At 39.9% G+C, this 18,771-nt stretch overlaps 2 protein-coding genes and 4 non-coding genes across 7 annotated transcripts; 1 reads left to right on the forward strand and 5 right to left on the reverse strand.

The window, feature by feature from the left end:
* Positions 1-231: 231 nt before the first annotated feature.
* rps7 (ribosomal protein S7) lies at positions 232-5,697 on the reverse strand. Its single transcript, XM_051408435.1, has 7 exons — positions 5,614-5,697; positions 4,869-4,954; positions 4,349-4,420; positions 3,634-3,777; positions 2,341-2,405; positions 1,272-1,422; positions 232-343 (listed from the first exon to the last, which is right to left on the reverse strand). Exons 2-7 carry the CDS (start codon positions 4,941-4,943, stop codon positions 266-268), a joined length of 585 nt encoding a protein of 194 aa, XP_051264395.1. The 5' UTR covers positions 4,944-4,954; positions 5,614-5,697; the 3' UTR covers positions 232-265.
* On the reverse strand, positions 935-1,154 carry LOC127368950 (small nucleolar RNA SNORA73 family). Its single transcript, XR_007885967.1, has one exon. It is a non-coding gene; the product is annotated as a small nucleolar RNA SNORA73 family (small nucleolar RNA).
* LOC127368948 (small nucleolar RNA SNORA73 family) lies at positions 1,780-1,999 on the reverse strand. The gene has a single exon (XR_007885965.1). It is a non-coding gene; the product is annotated as a small nucleolar RNA SNORA73 family (small nucleolar RNA).
* LOC127368947 (small nucleolar RNA SNORA73 family) lies at positions 2,794-3,013 on the reverse strand. Its single transcript, XR_007885964.1, has one exon. It is a non-coding gene; the product is annotated as a small nucleolar RNA SNORA73 family (small nucleolar RNA).
* On the reverse strand, positions 4,046-4,265 carry LOC127368949 (small nucleolar RNA SNORA73 family). Its single transcript, XR_007885966.1, has one exon. It is a non-coding gene; the product is annotated as a small nucleolar RNA SNORA73 family (small nucleolar RNA).
* Positions 5,698-5,725: 28 nt separating the features above from the next.
* On the forward strand, positions 5,726-10,365 carry rnaseh1 (ribonuclease H1). Of its 2 annotated transcripts, none has more exons than XM_051408422.1 (8): positions 5,726-6,084; positions 6,612-6,736; positions 6,991-7,170; positions 7,275-7,374; positions 7,472-7,526; positions 8,260-8,344; positions 8,515-8,639; positions 9,985-10,365. In XM_051408422.1, the coding sequence occupies exons 1-8, from the start codon at positions 5,957-5,959 to the stop codon at positions 10,138-10,140; spliced, it is 954 nt and encodes a 317-aa protein (XP_051264382.1). In that variant the 5' UTR covers positions 5,726-5,956; the 3' UTR covers positions 10,141-10,365. The 2 variants fall into 2 exon arrangements, with proteins under 2 accessions (XP_051264382.1, XP_051264383.1); XM_051408423.1 differs by having other exon boundaries at positions 5,728-6,084; positions 10,060-10,365.
* Positions 10,366-18,771: the final 8,406 nt, after the last annotated feature.

Below are 18,771 nucleotides of genomic sequence, written 5' to 3' on the forward strand. Positions count from 1 at the left end.
AGTTATATGTACAAATAATTGTCCTCAAGACTGTGAGGCAACAATTATTGCACACCAGAAAACAATTGTTAAAGTTTTGGCCTGAAGGTGGCACCAAAATAAAAGTAGAATCCTGAGATCCTGCAGCTCAATCAAGCAGCTTTGACTAGAGGAAATAAAGCTGTTGATGTTCAGGAACAATCTCAGGATTTTCTGTACAGATAAAGAGAAAACACACAACCACCAACAATGTTGACAGTAAACAAATTTATTTTGTCATCTGCATTTACAGCTGGAATTCTGGGAATTCAAACACAACGTCTTTGCCTGTGAGCTTCTTGTAGACACCAGAGAATGTCTCCACCTGAAACACAACAGGAAACCAGTTAGTGGCAATATCACATCGGTTTTTCACACAACCCACAAACAAACAGGCTCAACTGACTGACAACCTCAGAAGAAATGCTGACTTCTCAAATCTGATTATTGAATGGTTTCACATATGTGCCTCTTTGCCAGGACTAACCAACAGCACTTGCTTTGTAATACTAAAATAATTGATTACTTCTTTATTGGACTAATTAATTTAGGCACTAATACAGTGTGACAAAACTACACCAAGTGGTCACTTTAATAGGTACACCTGGACAATCTAATGAAACTGTCAGAAATGTATAAATCCAATTACAATAATTACAAGTACAATGTTTAGAAGGATTAATAATATTTTATCCCAACATGTATATGGGGAGGGGCAAAAAAAATGAACCCCTCCTTTAATATAATGAAGTACAGTACCACTACCAATATGAACTCAATGTTAAAACAGTTGACTTAACATTAAAAAGGCAGAACAGTTAAATTTCAGACTGTACAGTGTAATTAATAAAGTGACCAAACGGTGTAGATAACTTTAAGTGTTAGTGGTGCAACAATCAGCTGAACTCCAGTTACACTTTGTGCACTGCATGGTTTAGCTCCCCAGTAACGGCCCCAAGGGACTCTGGGAAGATGTAGGAATATGCAGGACGCCCGTCCTCACCGACTTACAGCCGGGGACAGAGCTTTCTCTCCGACATTGTGGAACGGGACTATACGTCTCAGCCCAAGAGCTACGCTCCCATACGCCACGAGGACAGAGCCAGGAGAGCAACCTCGCTGGATATCCATGTCGGATCAGATTTAAACTTACATTAAAGACAGGTTTATAATGAAAGAAAATAATCACTGCAGCTCTAAACATGCCACATGAACATCCAGACCCATCTATTCCACCTGTTTTATCAACTTACTTTGTGTTCCACGTTATTCTGCTGGGCCTTGTCCAGATGAACCTTGATGAGCCTGCTGCTGTCCATTTTCACTCTGATCCTCTTACCAACGATCTCGCTGGGGAACACCAGGTCCTCCAAGATGGCGTCATGGACCGCGGTTAGAGTACGGCTGGAGGAGGAATCAACAAGAAATCACATTAATACACAATTCATGCAGGCCGCACTTTAAGTTCAGGGGTTAACAACTAGAACTGAAACAATTACTTAACAAAAAACATGAGAATATTCTTAATATTTGAGTTTCCAAACAAAAAAAGCAAAATATTTATTGGTTTCATCCACTAAAATGTGATCTGCTGCTCTATGGTAAATTGAATTTTAGACAGAAAATGCACATAATAGCAAATCATTAGTGGCTAATTACAGCACAATGTTAAAATAATTTTTGTATTTTTGCTAGTAAAAATATAAAAACATTGTATGTGCATTGCTGTTTCCAACTCATAATAAATCTAGTAGAAACAGAAGTTGTGCACTGCATGGTTTAGCTCCCCAGTAATGGCCCCAAGGGACTCTGGGAAGATGTAGGAATATGCAGGACGCCCGTCCTCACCGACTTACAGCCGGGGACAGAGCTTTATCTCCGACATTGTGGAACGGGACTATACGTCTCAGCCCAAGAGCTACGCTCCCATACGCCACGAGGACAGAGCCAGGAGAGCAACCTCGCTGGATATCCATGTCGGATCAAAAACGTTTCATACAATTGACTGATTCATTGTCTATTTATTGATTATCTGTTTCAGTTTGTTTAAGATGACATCTATTTCTTAATACTCATGCTACATTACTCAAATTTGATTTTCAGACTTTGCTATTTTGCTTATTAGCTACAATTGTCTGATACTACAACTAGATATATATCTATATACACACACACACACACATTACTATATCATTATGCAACCACATTTTTTAAAAATCATTTTATTATTCTACAGCAGTAAACCAGAAAAGGAATATAGAAAGAACAAAATCAAGACAAGAATAAATCTCAGTCTGTGTGACAAACAGAATCTCCACTCACCTCCTGGGACGCTTCTGCTTATTCTTTGTGCGGCTTTTCCTGGTGGGTTTGGGCAGAATTCTCCTCTGAAAATCAACACTGTCTGATTAATCTCCGGTCAGGACTCTCAAACATGCAAACAGTTTCAAACTCAAATAATTCAAGACAAATAAATTATTAACCAAATGAACCAGGATCAGACTGATATTGTGGGTCTATACAGGATATAACCTGCAGATATTAATGTTCCTCCTTGTTTACTTGAAGCTTCAGTGTCAAAAACTTCCTGCATTACAAACTAAATATTTCAACAGAACATTTTGTCCCAAACGTTTGAGACACTTCCATTTTAAACATTAATACAATTATAGAGACACATTAAAGTGAATCTTTCGATTTTATTTTCAAACTTAGGAATTTTAACAACAAACAATATCTGAAATTAAACACTCATATCAGTCGAACCCTGATATCAAATGTGCACTGCATGGTTTAGCTCCCCAGTAACGGCCCCAAGGGACTCTGGGAAGATGTAGGAATATGCAGGACGCTCGTCCTCACCGACTTACAGCCGGGGACAGAGCTTTCTCTCCGACATTGTGGAACGGGACTATACGTCTCAGCTCAAGAGCTACGCTCCCATACGCCACGAGGACAGAGCCAGGAGAGCAACCTCGCTGGATATCCATGTCGGATCAAAAACAGTCAGAACACAAAACACTAATTTCACATCGTTCCCCCTTTCAGCTTTCTTGTAGCAGGTTCTGATAGAAATGGGCTTTGTGCCAGATAACTATCTATAAAGAAGTGATTAAAATAATAAATTTGACTTTTGTATCTGGTGAACTTAGTGACAACTGAATTAACTATAATGATCTTAAATACATCGTTTCAGAGCACAAGTAGGACAAATGTCTCAGACTTAACGTTTAAAAATTACAAGATTTGAAGATGCTTAATGGATTCTTGAAAGAACAGTTCACCCTGCCCTTGACAGACAGCATGAACCCACCACATCAGTCACAAACCCAGAAGTAATTCTGGTTTCTGCTTGATGTAAGTCGTATAAAAACAAATCTATACTATCCAGATAAGTTGTGGACCCGTAGTAAACACTGGAGAAAGAGCTCCACTCTGAGTACAGGGATCAATGGCACCCCAATCCAAGACTTCCAAGTTCCCTCCTGAAGCCCCCACAGCACTCACAGCTTTCAAGTAGTCCTTATAAACACATACGCACTGGGAAAGCCCTCACCACAACCCTGCAGTATCCATCCAAGGCTGAGGTGCTGAGGCAGACGTCATTATCCTCACCTGTGCAATGAAGACCACGTGCTTTCCGCTGAACTTCTTTTCCAGCTCCCTCACCAGACGCACTTGAATCTTCTGGAAGGATTTCAGCTGAGGAACGGGAACAAAGATGATGATGGCTTTCCTGCTGCCACCAACTTCGATTTCCTGAGAGAGAAAAAAACCAAAGAAAACAGACTGAATACAGCAAATGAAAATAAAATATGGCACATCTTTACTTATTAAACAAAGCAAATGCCTGTGAACATTTACTTAAGTTAGTCTTCTATATGAGAAGCCATCATTGTTTAAGACTCCTAAATGTGAGGAACATTAGGTAGATTTCAGGATCTAACAGTTACTGTGAATGTGACAAAATGTTCCTTTCACTTTACTTAAGACTACTACATATAAAATGATATAATACAACGATATCAAATGTGCACTGCATGGTTTAGCTCCCCAGTAACGGCCCCAAGGGACTCTGGGAAGATGTAGGAATATGCAGGACGCCCGTCCTCACCGACTTACAGCCGGGGACAGAGCTTTCTCTCCGACATTGTGGAACGGGACTATACGTCTCAGCCCAAGAGCTACGCTCCCATACGCCACGAGGACAGAGCCAGGAGAGCAACCTCGCTGGATATCCATGTCGGATCAGATCAAGACAGTCGAGCTGGTTCGATCGTGATTAAATAAATATAAATGAGTGGAAACGCTTCAGTCATTAGCCTCCTACCTTTGCTGCAGTGATGTTCAGCTCTCTCAGCTGAGCCTTCAGGTCAGAGTTCATCTCCAGCTCGAGCAGAGCCTGTCGGGGACACAAGACACATTTACATCCACTGTGTCTTAAGCATTGCACCTGCATTATCTGGCTACACACAGTTAACACAGAAACCGTAAAGAAATGGATTAGTTTGCATACAACAGAGCAGAACTTGATTCCTAGATTAGGACACTGACGGGATCAGTGGATTTTGTTTGTTATTGTCACAAATTACAGATAGTTTCCCTTCAGCATTTTAACTTAAAACTTAAAATCTACTTCCACTTTGAAAGCTCTTGAAAATGACATTTAATTAAGACTGACCACATTCAGAAAGTGTGGCATAAAGAATTAATAGTTATAGTATAGTTTTACAGCATTTGTTCTCCCAATCTCTGCAGTCAACTCTCCACACACACACACTACATGCAGCTTCAGTAAAAACTACAATAAAAAACACGATCTGAGGATCTTAAACTTGGGTTTTTCTTACCTGGGAGATCCCAGACTCAAACTCATCTGGCTTTTCGCCATTAGGCTTCACTATTTTGGCGCTGGTACTGAACATGGCCTTTGTCTCTGCGAAGAGAAATAAAAAAAGACATGTGGGGTTACATTTACAACCAGGCTGACATCTCTAAAACACACTGGCTTGAAAATGGATCCTGGAGGAGCTTCAGTAAACCAGCATGTACCGCGCAAACCAGTTCACTAACTCACACAGAGAGAGTTGTGAGGAAGAGTTTGGGGCAAAAATGATTAACCAAACACAAAATAAATATAGTTTCACCCCCTTAAAGACAATCTGTAGGCTATTTAACTCAGTTAGAGGCAACGAGCTAATATAACTTAGCCTGCTGCCATTAGTCGCCGCTCCAGTTAGCTTTATAAAATCTACAAGTTAAACTGTAAAAACTTTTATTCTACATAAAAACGACTCAACACAAAGCTTCATATACCCCCCCTCCCTCTTCTTCCTCCCCGGTTGCTCCTGTAGCTGCTATCTGAACACATGCACGGCCTGCTAACTCCCTCCCTGTTACAAGAACCCATTCACCGGAGCCTTCTCTACTACGCCTCATTTTGTGATATAAAACAGCCATCCGCCGCCACAAGCCACATAATCTAACGTATCAGACACTTAAGATGCTTCACGGCGAGGAAACGCCGACATAAAACGACGTTAAGGCACATTTTGGAGTAGAAAAGGGAGTCCAGTGAAGAGTAGCACGACTAACCTCTGTCAACGACGGCCAAGGAAGAGGCCGGAGCATCGCGAGAGTTGTATTAATCCAGTGCTGGGCTGTAGATATCGCGAGAAGTAGAGTGAGAGTCCACGCTGTGATTCATAAAACATCGCGAGAGTACAACGCGAACGGAAGCCGCGATCGTCAACATTACCTGTCAGTGAAATATATATTGTTTTAAATCCAAAACATAGAAGACTACACGAGAGGTTGTTTTTTTTTTTTTTTTTAACTTTATGTGTTATTACGAGATACACATTAAGCAGTCGGGGTTTAATGACATTTGACTGTGTCGGAGTTGTCATTGCGATGTTATCCGCCTCGGTTGGCGGTGATGTTTAGACTGACTGGTGTCTTCAGAGTAGGGCTCAGGACCGCATGCACCGCCGCCGAGGACATGGCGAAGGGCAAGTTCTTCTACGCTGTGAAGAAAGGAGTCAAACCAGGAGTCTACAGCTCATGGTGAGACTGTTTACATCTCCGTGTGGGCATAAATCAAAAGCCACTGGTCCCAGAGTGAAGTTCTGGTGGATATTGGTACGCCGTGCGCCAAATTCCATTCAGATATGTTGCGGTTTAATGTTTCCTTTGTCTTTTGGCAAAATGACACGCCAGCTAGAAGGGATATTTGAGGTGTTTTGTAATCTCAATAATCCACTGTTCAATTCGGCTTATGATTAATACATCAGAAACCGTTTGTTTGAATGATATTCTCCCATCAAAATGTACACCCATTTGACGCTGTGCCATTTTGAAAGTGACCCGTATGATGTGTAAAACCTGCACCAAACTGATGCAGAGTAAGTGGGGTTTTAAACATTTGAAAATAATAATAAAAATAAATAATAAATGCTGAATAAACTGTAATTTCAAGACATCACTGTGAGTACGCCACAACATCTGCACCAAGTGTAGAATAAATACATGAAATGTTCTTTTTCAGATTTCTTGAACACATTGTTGATCATCTGTTTTTCACTGCGATTAAGGGTTGAATGTAAGAACCAGGTGAACAAATTTCCATCAGCTTCTTACAAGAAGTTTGAATCAGAGAAAGATGCCTGGGCGTTCATTAGAGGAGTGGACCTTTCTACACCTCCAGAGGCGAAGACAGGTATGCTGGTTCAGACCGACATGAAGCTTTTCTCCTGTACAAACTCACAAAAACATGTTGTTTTAAGAGGTTGTAACTTATCAGTCTTTGAGTAGATTCTGATCCGAGAACACAAAAAAAAGTTGTAGTTTTGATCCCAGCAGGAAGTTGTTCAGCTTTATTGTCTTTAGGGAAGACACTGAACTCAATATAATCTGCACAATGACATTTTTCAAAATTTAAATGACTGTTAACTTTGTGTTTTTGGCTTTCAGTGGCTCAGGCTGTGGAGTCAGACGTCAATTTGCTTCCCAAAAGAGGCCCTGAACCTCTAGAATACATCCCTCTTGGTAAGAAGAGATGTCACTCCGACAAGGAGGCGGAGTCCCAACCTAAACGAGTCAAACAGTCAGAAAGTGTGCCTTCAGAAAGCGCAGATGGTTTCACATACATGGGTAAGATGGTCAAACGTGTGTGGAAATTAAATAGGATGTTGAACTCTAGCGGTCTCCTGAGTGTCACTTTAGAGTCACTCAGAGTTGTTTAACCCTCTGTACAGGTGATGCTGTTGTCGTTTACACCGATGGCGGCTGCACGGGCAACGGCAAGCATGGCGCCCGAGCCGGCATCGGAGTGTACTGGGGCCCCAACCACCCACTGTGAGAAAACGCGCACACGGAGAACAGACAACACAAGTCATCTCCATAATAAATCAGTTCATCGCAATTTGTCACATTTATTGCTGCTGTCTTGCAGAAATGTTGCAGAGCGGCTGGAGGGAAGACAAACTAACCAGCGTGCAGAATTACAGGTACCTCTCATCACAAGTGCTTCAGTCTTTAAAAAAAAAAAAAAAAAAAGCCAGATTCCAACCACAGTGTTAACTTCTGCAATAAACAGGAAATATTTTACATGACAAAAGAACAATCTCTTAATCAAACTGAGTCCTTAATCACATCCGTAACACCAGAACTTAAGCACAGTTAAAAGCACCTCCATGGTGACAGAAATACTAGAAAACCTTTAGTGCTTGGTGAAGTTAAATTGGATGAGATTTTAGTTAATTTTTAAGATGGAATAAAACATCAACTTAACACTCATCAGTTAACATAAACACCTCAGACCAGTGTGTCTGCAGATCTTTACAGTCTTGAAATGTTTCAGATCAAATCTTTGCAAACATTCGACTTTAAAAATCACGTCACTGTCCTAAACTTTGAATTTTAAATGAAAATTTTTAATGAGATGTAAAAAAATTTAATTGTATGTATGAAGCTCTGAACTAAATAAGATGTATTACATTACTTAAAAACAAATAAAACATTTCCAAAGTCAAATGCCCTACAGCGGTATGTAACTGTACAGTGTGTGTGTATATGTTCTTTTTAACATATGATAGTCACTCTGTCTACAAAATGTCATCTCAATAAGGTCTTACAGGTCTTTTTAAAAATATGTTTAAATCCTACAGCATGTGCAAAAACACAGATACAACAGTGTGTTAACAGCTTTACGGGTTGTATGTGTTTGTGTGTTTGAACCAGGCAGCATGCAAAGCGCTGGAACAAGCCAAAGAGAACAACATAAAGAAGTTGGTTCTCTACACAGACAGCAAGTTTACGATCAACGGTGAGTTTTAAAAGAAAACATCAAAGTCTGGCTTTCTGAACATGAAACCTGAGAGGTGCAACTGATCAAAGTCATATTCATGTCCAACATGTGACAGGTCCAGGTTTTTGAATTTCACCATAGTAGACCTTGAAGAGTTGGGTTTGAAGTCTGTGGTGTGTTTGCTGCAGGTGTGACCAGCTGGGTGCACGCCTGGAAGCTGAATGGCTGGAGGCTGAAATCTGGAGGTCGGATCACTAACAAAGAGGACTTTATGAAGTTGGACAAACTGAATGCAGAGGTGGAGGTGCTCTGGGTAAATATCAGATGAGTCACTTCACCCTGAACTTATTCACTGATTCACTCCAGACCCACAGTTGGGACATGTTACTGTAAAATAAAATCCTACTGTGATTCCACAACACTTACTTTTACTCCCTTAACATTTATCAATTAGACAATTTAATTGTACCTCAAGAAAAGCAGTGAGGTACACTCGCTGTTTATAACTTGCATTACAGCCTTCATTAGGTGATTTCTCTCCATCTAGGCTCATAATATTACAGATTTCTATTTACTGGCAGACAAAAAAAATCGTTCATGAGTCTGCACTTAATGGCTAACTTGTATAACCTGAAGACAAGCCAACATGCAGAATTTTCTTAATCCGTAAAGGGATTTAAAGACAGCCCTGTTAGATCCGTGCTTGTGATGTGATCAGACACTGTGAGAGTAATGTGTTTAAAAACAGCAGTGTTATTAGTTAAGGTCAGTCTGTGCTGCTTGCCGTACTAGCTGTACAGTATTATAGTGTTGTAGGTTTTGTTTTTGCAGTCTAGCGCCCTCTGCTGTGAGAGGGCGACTTTGTCTAGCTTTCCCTTTGGAAAGGCACACTGACCTCATAACACTTAGAAAAATTGCCACGAGGGGCGCTAGAGGCTCATTCACAAAACCTTTAAGATATAAAACAGCAGTTCGTGTGTGTGTGTTGTGTGTTGTGTGTTGTGTGTGTGTGTGTGTGTGTGTAAGTATCCATAGTGAAGGAAAATGTGCATTTTTCTCTGTTGATACAAAAAGCTTCACACTTAATGATGCTGGATGGCACAAATAGAACATAAGGTTGTGTTCCCCTTGAGGAAAATTCTTGATCTTAATAGTAAAAGTTCACATGTTTATGACTTGCAAGTCATTGGGCAACTCCAGACAGCTTTCTGACTGCAGAGTTGGCCACGTGAGGATAGAAAAATTGATAATATAACACAATATCTATTACATTTGGGTTTAATGACCTAAAAAAAATGGACGTCAGCTGACTTGAGACAATCATATTTGCTGTGGTTGTCAGGCACTTTTTTTATTATTAAATGTTGGGTCAGTCGTTCTGGAGAAAGATAGTTGATTGTTGAATCTCATTCTCGGGTCGTCAAATACAGCCGCTTTGGCTGTACTTAAAAATGTCAGCACGACACGTTTGTTTGTGGTCAGTATTTGACGAGTTAGGAATGAGACTCAACAATCAACTATCTTTCTCCAGAACGACGGAACCCGCCTACGTTTCTGAGTTGTAAGTAAGAAGTTTGGCATCAACACTACCTGTAATTACAGTAACTCCCATATGACATGAACGTGGCATTAACCATCCAACGTCTGATCCCTCAAAGGTGAAGAGATATGACAAAGAAATAAAAAAACTGTCCATCTGGAGTTTAAAGCATCAAACGCTTGTCTTCCTCCAGCTGCATGTTCCAGGTCACTCTGGCTACAAAGGCAACGAGGAGGCCGACAGACTATCAAGAGAAGGAGCAGCGAAGCCTTAACAGCACCAGAGCGAAGAGAAGAGATGATTCTGATTGAAGAGATTTACTGCAGGACTGTTCATGTGTACTCTGGTTTGTAAGCCAGCTGACTGCTTTGATTAAGAGGTTTGTTTTTCTTTCAACAGAGAAAACTCAGGAGGGGGTATCTGTGTGTTTGTCAGTTATTCTGTAAGAAGTTGATTTTAATTTGTGCTGCTGCTCTAAATAAAGTTTGTGCTTCGGCTACCAGTTTTTGTATTTTGTGATGCAGAATGAAATGAAGACGGAGAATAGTGAGAGAGGGAGAGAGAGCGCGAAGGCAGGGAAATGGATGAGGAAAGCAGCACTGACAGGTGATGAAGAGTATGGAGGTGAATGAGAAATATGAAGAGGGGAAAGGATGTTCTGAGAGGGAGTAGGAAGGATAAGGATTGGACAAGGACTAGGAAGTTACAAGAAGGAGAACAGGGGCAGTCTGGGAAGGAGGGAGTTGTGTGGGAGGGATAATATTTGTTGGTTTTAGTTTGCTCTAAAGAGAAATACAGAAATGAGTGAGTCTTGTTGTAATGCAGTCAATCATCCAGCAGGAGGAGCTGCAGGTCACTGTTAAAGCCCAGACAAAGATAAAAAAAAACCGCACACCAGGATTTATGGTTTATTGGAGGATCAGTTTGAATACTGATTGACACATTTGATGCATATTGCTTCATACACATTCATTGCTTTGGGAATATTGTTTGGGAATAAGTTTATTACAGCCAAACTCAATTGAGAGTGAAGGCGTATCAAATCCGGATCGCAAAATTAAACTGGGAGATGTCTGCTCCCAGTTTGACTAGCAGACTGTAAACCAGTCAACATTATTACATTAAACAATATTGACCTTAAGTGTTTGGCTGAAGCTGTCTATATGGACTGCTTATGCGGATTTTCACTTTATTTCTTTTTATTGCCACGATACGAATGAAGACTGAAAAGTGCCATATTTGACTATTATGGAAAATACAGTTGAATTTGACAGACCAGTTCAAAGCAGGCCTCCTTATCATCTCATGCTGGGTAGAGTAAAAACAGAACCTCCTAGAGGAATTCGAGCAAACATTTAATTTAATTTATTAGGATCCCCTTTAGCATCATCAAACAGAGGCTATTCTCTCTGTCATCCAATCTCTCACAACATTAACAGACAGGATAAAATCTTATTCTGACACCATACATTCAAAACCAGACTGAAAAATTATAAAACAAACAACACAACAAAATACTTTTAGGTAAGTGACTAAAGAGCATCTTAAATAAACTCTACTTAACAGTTATTACTTACATACACACAATCTTGTTGTCAGTTCTTGAGTATAGATTTAAATCTAAAATTATAAGACAAAGATGGAGACATTTAATTTTATGAATCCACACAAAATATTAATTACTAGAGCTTGAAAGAAGTGTGTGATATATGTGATCCACCGATGGCTCCATCTTAACACATTAATGATCCACCGTACTCCTTTTCTTTTTCCTCTCTCTCCTCCTGTCTCCTTCCTCACAAACTCCTCAACTTCTCTCTCTTCGTGTCAGTTTCCTCTCTTTACCTCTAATGAGGGATAAAAAGTAACTTAAGTATTTCCTCACCTACTGTGTATAAGTACAATTTTGAGGTACTTTTTACTTTACTTAAGTATTATTATTTTGTTCTGCTTTCTGTTTCAGATTTAAATATTGTACTTTTTACACCACTTAATTGGTTTGGCAGCTATATTAACATTGAAGTATAATAATTGTCATATTAATAAACCTCTGTTACATAAATATAATGAATTGCTCAGTTCACAAAATCGCCTTATAAAGTCACTTTTACATGTAACTGAGTCAGTAAATCTGACAGTGCAGAAAGAATATTCCAATCTATCACAAATCCTAAATCTAAGTTTTTTTCATTCTGTCTTGTTTCAAGCTACAGACACTCGCTTCTACAGCGTTTTGAGACAAAACGGTTCAAAATAAAAACTTAACGAGAACATTCCTACTGACTTGCTTTTGGAAAATAAGTTTTCAAGCTGTAATTATTTACAGAAATGTTCTCATGAAACTGTGAACTGCCCAACAGTTTATAAAGCAGTGAGCATTGGCTAAACCATAACCAACTACTACAATAAAAGGCTACTTATTCATTGTTGGATCAGTAATAGTAATCCTATAAAATAGTATATACAATATTTATTATACAACACCATCTTCCTACACAGTGAGTACTTTTACTTTTACTTATTTTAGTACATTTTGCTGACAGTTTCTCTGTCCTTTTACTGAAGTTAGCTTGTGAGTGAAGGACGTTTTGTAATGAATGTATTTTTATATAGTTGTGTTGCTACTTGTACTTTTGTAAAGTATCTGAGTATTTCTTCCACCACTGCTTCCCTCCAGCAGACCTTCTGTACGTGTTCGTAGAAAATTATGTTTTCTGTTGATGGCAACAGAAAGAAAGAGAAATTAGAGACTCAGTCTTCCTCCCTTGCTCCCTTCTTCTTCCTCCTCCGCCTCCTCCTCCTCCTCGGTCCTCCTGCGGCCGGTCGATTGGTCGGTGTCGATGTTGGAAACGGCAGGACGGAGGCTCGGGGGTTCCTCAATCTGACCCCGACCGCTGCCTCGCGGCGAGTGTGGGGCGCCTTGACCCCGCCAGAGGCAACCCAGTCTGAGAGAGAGCTCCTCTCGGAGGTCAAAGGTCACCTCGCATTATCTTCACCTCCTAGCTGGCTGAGCCTCGTTAGCACTCCTCCTCAACACACACATGTCTCCTCGGCAGACCGAGCTCTGGCATTGGTCCACCGCTGCCCTGCTGGAGGGGAAGAAGACAGAGCAAACTGTAAAGAAACTTAACAAACCAGACATTAGAAACATCCTGCTAACACTTCAGTAAGAGGCTTTGTCAATTTTTAGACCAACAGTGTCTACAATAAACCAGAATGTTCTGCCGGGGTGGAAGAACTCTCTGACACACCACAAACCATCTGACACTGAGTGGGGGATGTTCGCCAAAGTGCTCGCAGTTCTGATGGGGAAGAAAGAAAACTTCATGCAGACATTCAGCTGCTTGACAGGAAATTACCTCCGACTATGCTGGTGTTGTAGACAAGTCACTTCAGTCCAAGTCCAAGTTGAGTCCCGCGAAGTTAGAGATTGCATCAGAGTCACGGTCACGGTCACGTTTGGTCATTGAGGTCGTGGCTTAGCTGCTGCGGTCCTGCCAAGATTACGTCCAGATTGATGAGGTCATGTCTTAGTTCCTGAGGTCACAGCTAAGTCACTGAGGTCATGTCCGAGTCACTGAAGTAATGTCCGAGTTGTTGAGGCCATGTCTAACTGACCTTGTGTCTAAATTGTCGAGGCCAGATCCAAGTCGCTGAGTTAAAGAATAACTTAGCACCCATTGAAAATCTTGTTTTTGTTGTCAGTCCCTTTCACACATGCACTGACACCCTGAACTTATCCAGGCCAAACGTGAACCTATTGTGACATATTCCATGGTTTGAGGAGTACTGTTTTGAAGGCTTTAAGTCTGGCATTATGGCCGTCGCCATGTTGATGCTTTGCAGGCCAGCAGCGGTGACTCGTCTGTAGCAGGAAACAATGATGGCTCGCCTGCTCATGGACTCGATAAGAATGACTTGTCAATCACAAGGTAGCCACGACTTAAACACCTGCTGTGTGCTATATGTGTTAAAGGGCAACAGACCTGAATCTCTGGACATTGTCTGGAGTTCATATGAAGAAACGGCTCTCCGGTGGGTTAGATTCTCACCTCGCTGCAGGGAGGAACAAAGCACATGTCTGCCCAAACCCAACAGGCTTTTAATTTACAATCCTAAATTACTCTTTAATATTCAAATTGCTGAGATCATGTCTGGAGTTGCCAAGGTTTGTCTTATAATATTTGGTCATGTCTGTGTTGGAGAGTCTCCGAAGTTATGTGAGTGATTTACTCAAATCAATGAGATCACGTCTTGAGTTTTTGTGCTGTCTGAGTCAACTACTTTGTAAAACTAATTAAAAATATGAATCATATGATATATATGACACCTAAACCTGTCCTAAACAAAACCGTCCTTTCAGGACAAAATGGAATTGAAGTAGAAATGTTATATTTTGGAGTTTGTATTATGTGAAGAACAAAAGAAAAAATATTTTACTTTTTCGACCATATGATTGACTTGAGCACTGGTCTAAAACAAAAGGGCCTGTCATCTTACTCGTCAGTTTCAGTTTTGTAACATCTGGCTTGTACAATCAAGTTGTACAACTAAAACTTCAACCTGCACCTTTTCAGACAGTATGAACAGCTTGAACACCGGTCTAAACAACGGGCCAGGTCTTTTTACTTGTCAGAACAAAATCTCTTGTTTACACACAAGCTGTCTCTTGAAGTTCTTAGAATAAAAAATCATTCTCATTCATCCTTTTATGACCCAAAATTGTAGTTTCAGTAGTAACTACATCAAAAAAGGCAAAACAATAGGGCTGTAACTACTGATATCACTACATAAATATGAATGTAGTTGAACTATATTTTTTATTTAATGTAGTTCACTTCTCCCCAACACTGCTCTACACTACATCGATGGAGGGAAGCACATGAGGAGTCACAGTAAAAGATGGAGAGATGAACAAAGTGGTGTCTGTTTCCATGACAGCTGTCTGCATCTGGCTCTGAAACCTGCTCCCCCACCTCCTCTGCTACCAACATTACGTTTGATATGATGAAAAAGGAGGGTTTCTTAAAGGGTTTTTTTGGGGGGTTTTTGGTGATGTTGCTGGTTTTCTAGTGTTGGCTCAAAGAACTCTCTGATTTGTTACATAAGGATTGTCATTCCCATTAGGACCTGATTTTTCACTTGTTTTTACACCACAGCAACTGCTTAGGTTTTCCTCTCCAGCTGAAGATGTATTCATCAGTGAAATTATAAAGCAGTAAAGGTCAGAGATAACAGAAATCTGCAGTCTCTGTGCTCATTAAGAAACAACCAGATTTATATTTAAAACTAAATCTCAATCTCTTATGTCTACTTTCTTACTTTATTCAATTTTTGTTAAGATCAGGCTATTTCAAAATCTTGGCACATAACACATGGAACTGAAAAAAAACCCTTTTGGTAATATGGTGAAATTACCCTTTAAACCTTAAAGGTTATACATATATATGTAATTCACTGATACTAGACTAGATTGCATTAGAGCAAAATCATCTCAGACCAAAGCAATTGGGTCCACTGAAAAAACCCTAACCTCCCATAAAAACATCCAACTGGACAGCAACAAAATAAAACTCACCAAAAACAATAAGTGCTTATTTTTGCCCCTGACAGGCTCAGATTGTTAATTTAACAGTCTGACAAAATTATGGAAAGGACCCCTACAGAGATTGACCTTTTGTCCAACCAGAAACACTGGCTCTCACTCACCACCAGACTCCATTGGCAAAAACTGTGATTTTACCACAAAGGTCGTAACATTTTTTACTTTATTCAAAATGGACTGAAACAAAATAAAACTTACTAAAATCGTCTTTGTTAGTCTTTCCACTGTTCCAACAATCGCCAACTCTGGCTTGGTCGAAATAAATCCTGAATTCATTGACGTAAATGAGGAAAAACAGCAGTTTCAGTCGCTCTCCTCTGCAGCACATGGAGGGACTTGAATGCCCAGAGAGGATGTAACTTAACAATCTGCTCAGGACAAATAGTTATTTACTGCTATATTAATGTTTTAAGTCTCATATAACCTTTAGGTATTGAGCAAATGGACCGCAAAATCATCCATGTGTGACTGCTGGTGCCTGCCAACACAATACATATAAAAACTTCTCTGGCTTTTGAGCTTGTGGTTGCATGAAGCTGTTGGTCAGGCAGGTCAGTGAACACACCACAGGCCTCAGTCAGTCTCTGTAAGCCTGATCAATATTTTCTTTATACGAACCGATCAGTGTATCAGCTATTAGCAGCTTGGCAGTTTGCTGTCATCTGGGGCTTCATTATCTCGTCCACCTGCTGATTTGCATCGTGGACAGAAACATATGTTTCAATCCGTGCCCTCGCTGAAAGGTTGACCGCACTCTGCGCCCCTGAAGACATCTCTGCGTTTCTAAAGTTTCATTCCAAAATTAGGTTTCTAGCCTTCGGAATTGATGACGCCTACTCTGATTAAGAAAAACAAAATCAAATACTGGCATGGAAGTGAAGCTCATTATGGAAATACATTGAACGTATTGACTATTCATGGGATTTGCCTGAAAACGAGGAGACAGTTTCCAGGATGGTGCTTTTGAAATATAGAAAAGTGATGTTTTTTACTCTCTTAATGGATTTGAATCATTCAGTAATTATTTGTTTTGGATGAGTTTAATTCCAGTACGAGTCTCCATCTTGTAAAAGATAATAAAAGATAAGTGTGGTGATGTTTTATATTTTTTATTTCCAACAAAGACGCAAGTGTACGATGAATAAAAACACAACAGTGAGCAGCACGGTTGAACTGATGTTGTGCACAACACACACACACACACACACACACACACACACACACACACACACACACACACACACACACACACACACACACACACACACACACATTGTAGTTTATTTTGACTCAATCCCACAAACACTGTCCTGCTGCCCCAAATGCTCACCAGAGCAAACGTGGGTTAATCCGCCACTTAAAATGCACTATTTCTTCCTGTTCATGTTTTTAGGGAATGAATGAGTCTTTCTAAAACATGTAATGAAAGATTTAAGTTGTCTTCAGTAGGGACCAATGGGCTTGGAGCTGAGAGCCACAGAGTAGAGAAGACAGAAGGTTTTGAGAGACACACTAACACATTGTTGGTTTTGGGCTTTTCACAGGACTGATCGACAGCAACTAAAATACAGAATATGGCCACCTTCATTCAGTAAACCTCAAAACTGACATTACTATTTTATAACTTTTAGAGTAGAGAGTAAAAAACAAAACGGACCAGAACCTGCCATTAAACTATTACTCTAACAATTTTCCCAAACCAAACCTTAAAAGATTGGTCAAAACATAGGGTTTTTTATGTTACATTTTGGCCTGATAAAAGTAGGAAAAGTGCAGGTGTAAATAATAAAATGGTCGATGGAGGAGTTGCATTTAGTCGCTTCAGTATCAGGTTCTTGGTATTGCTCATGCTGGGACTCCTGAAAAGAGCAGAGTCATCGTTAATGTCATTAGTTACACCTGTGTTTTTCCTACAAGACAAAATGTCTCCTGTGGAAAAGGCCTATTAGATTATAATCGACGGGGCTTTTATCAGACTTTTATTAGATAGAAGCTGTTATTACAAATCAGTTTTTTTCCAATTTATTTCCTTTATATTTATGATCACAGCCTCCTTAGAGCAAACAGTGAGGGTTAGATCCTCTTACATTAGTTCTGTTGCTGGTTCGGGTACAGGTTTCAGACCCATGCAGATCTCAGCCGGGCCGAGGTGAGGCCAAGGTCGGCAGGGTGGAGGTGCTGCAGTGCCATCCATCAGCTGCCAGAGCTCTAATTATGCAGCAGAGTCCTAACCAAGCATGAGATGTCATTACACAGATGGAGCTCCAGAGGAGAGAGAGTGAGTGTGCATCTGTTTGTCTGTATGTCTGTCAGTCTGCATCAGTGTTCAACTGTGTGTGTGTGTGAGTGTATATTCATTATCTGAGACAGTATAGCTAGGAGGTCTCTCATATTCTCCATACATGAACGCTGATGCTTCCAGCTATGAGATGATGCTTTTGAATATCACCTGAAAATTCTTGACATGATGGATGAATCATGTCTGTGTGTTCACGGTGTGCAGGCTGGCTGCTGTCATTTACATGTGTGTATTTAAAACAACAAGCTACTGGAGGGAACATTTGCAAAACAAATTATGCTTAAAATTAAGCATTATATACAAACATATGTTCTATAAAGAATCTCCCCTGAAACACTAGCTGCATTATTGTAAGTATTAGGACTGTTTTCGTCCTTTTTGGTTTTCCATATGTACGTCACCTTGTAGGTTGTTTTTGTTGTTTGTTTTTTGTTCTATTATCTTTCTCTTATTGTTACTGTCTTTGTGTATTTCATCCCAATTTCCAATCATTGTTGTATCTGTAAAGTCACTACTGTTTTGTTTTTGCACCAATAAATAATAAAAAAGAAAAAATTAAGCATTATAAACTTAAAAAAAGTTGGTGATTAATGTCAGTGATTGATTCATAAAGTCATTAACATTATATATAACACATCTGTAACACTGAATCCTCAAACTGAACTGAATCAGCAGCTTTTAACAGTGCAGCTCATCTTACAGGTGACATTGTTCAGCCATGATACACAGTACTTTATGAAAGTCTTATTAAAAGACTACCAAAGCCACATAAACAATCTGATGATAACTCTATTATCCTAATTAACCTTATAAACCTGTAGGTCTAATTCTGTACTGAATGTAACAGGTTGATGGTGTTAATGAAGTGTTTGAAGTCAAGATCAGGTGGCACCAAACCTGGAAAAGCCAGGGGGGTGCCAAGATTATTCATGCTGGATCTGAAGATGAAATCTGCTCCACCATAATTATTAGTTTTACTTTTACATTTCCTCTAATTGTAT

This window comes from Dicentrarchus labrax, unplaced genomic scaffold (assembly GCF_905237075.1).
Source record: "Dicentrarchus labrax unplaced genomic scaffold, dlabrax2021, whole genome shotgun sequence".
Classification (NCBI taxonomy): Eukaryota; Metazoa; Chordata; class Actinopteri; family Moronidae; genus Dicentrarchus; species Dicentrarchus labrax.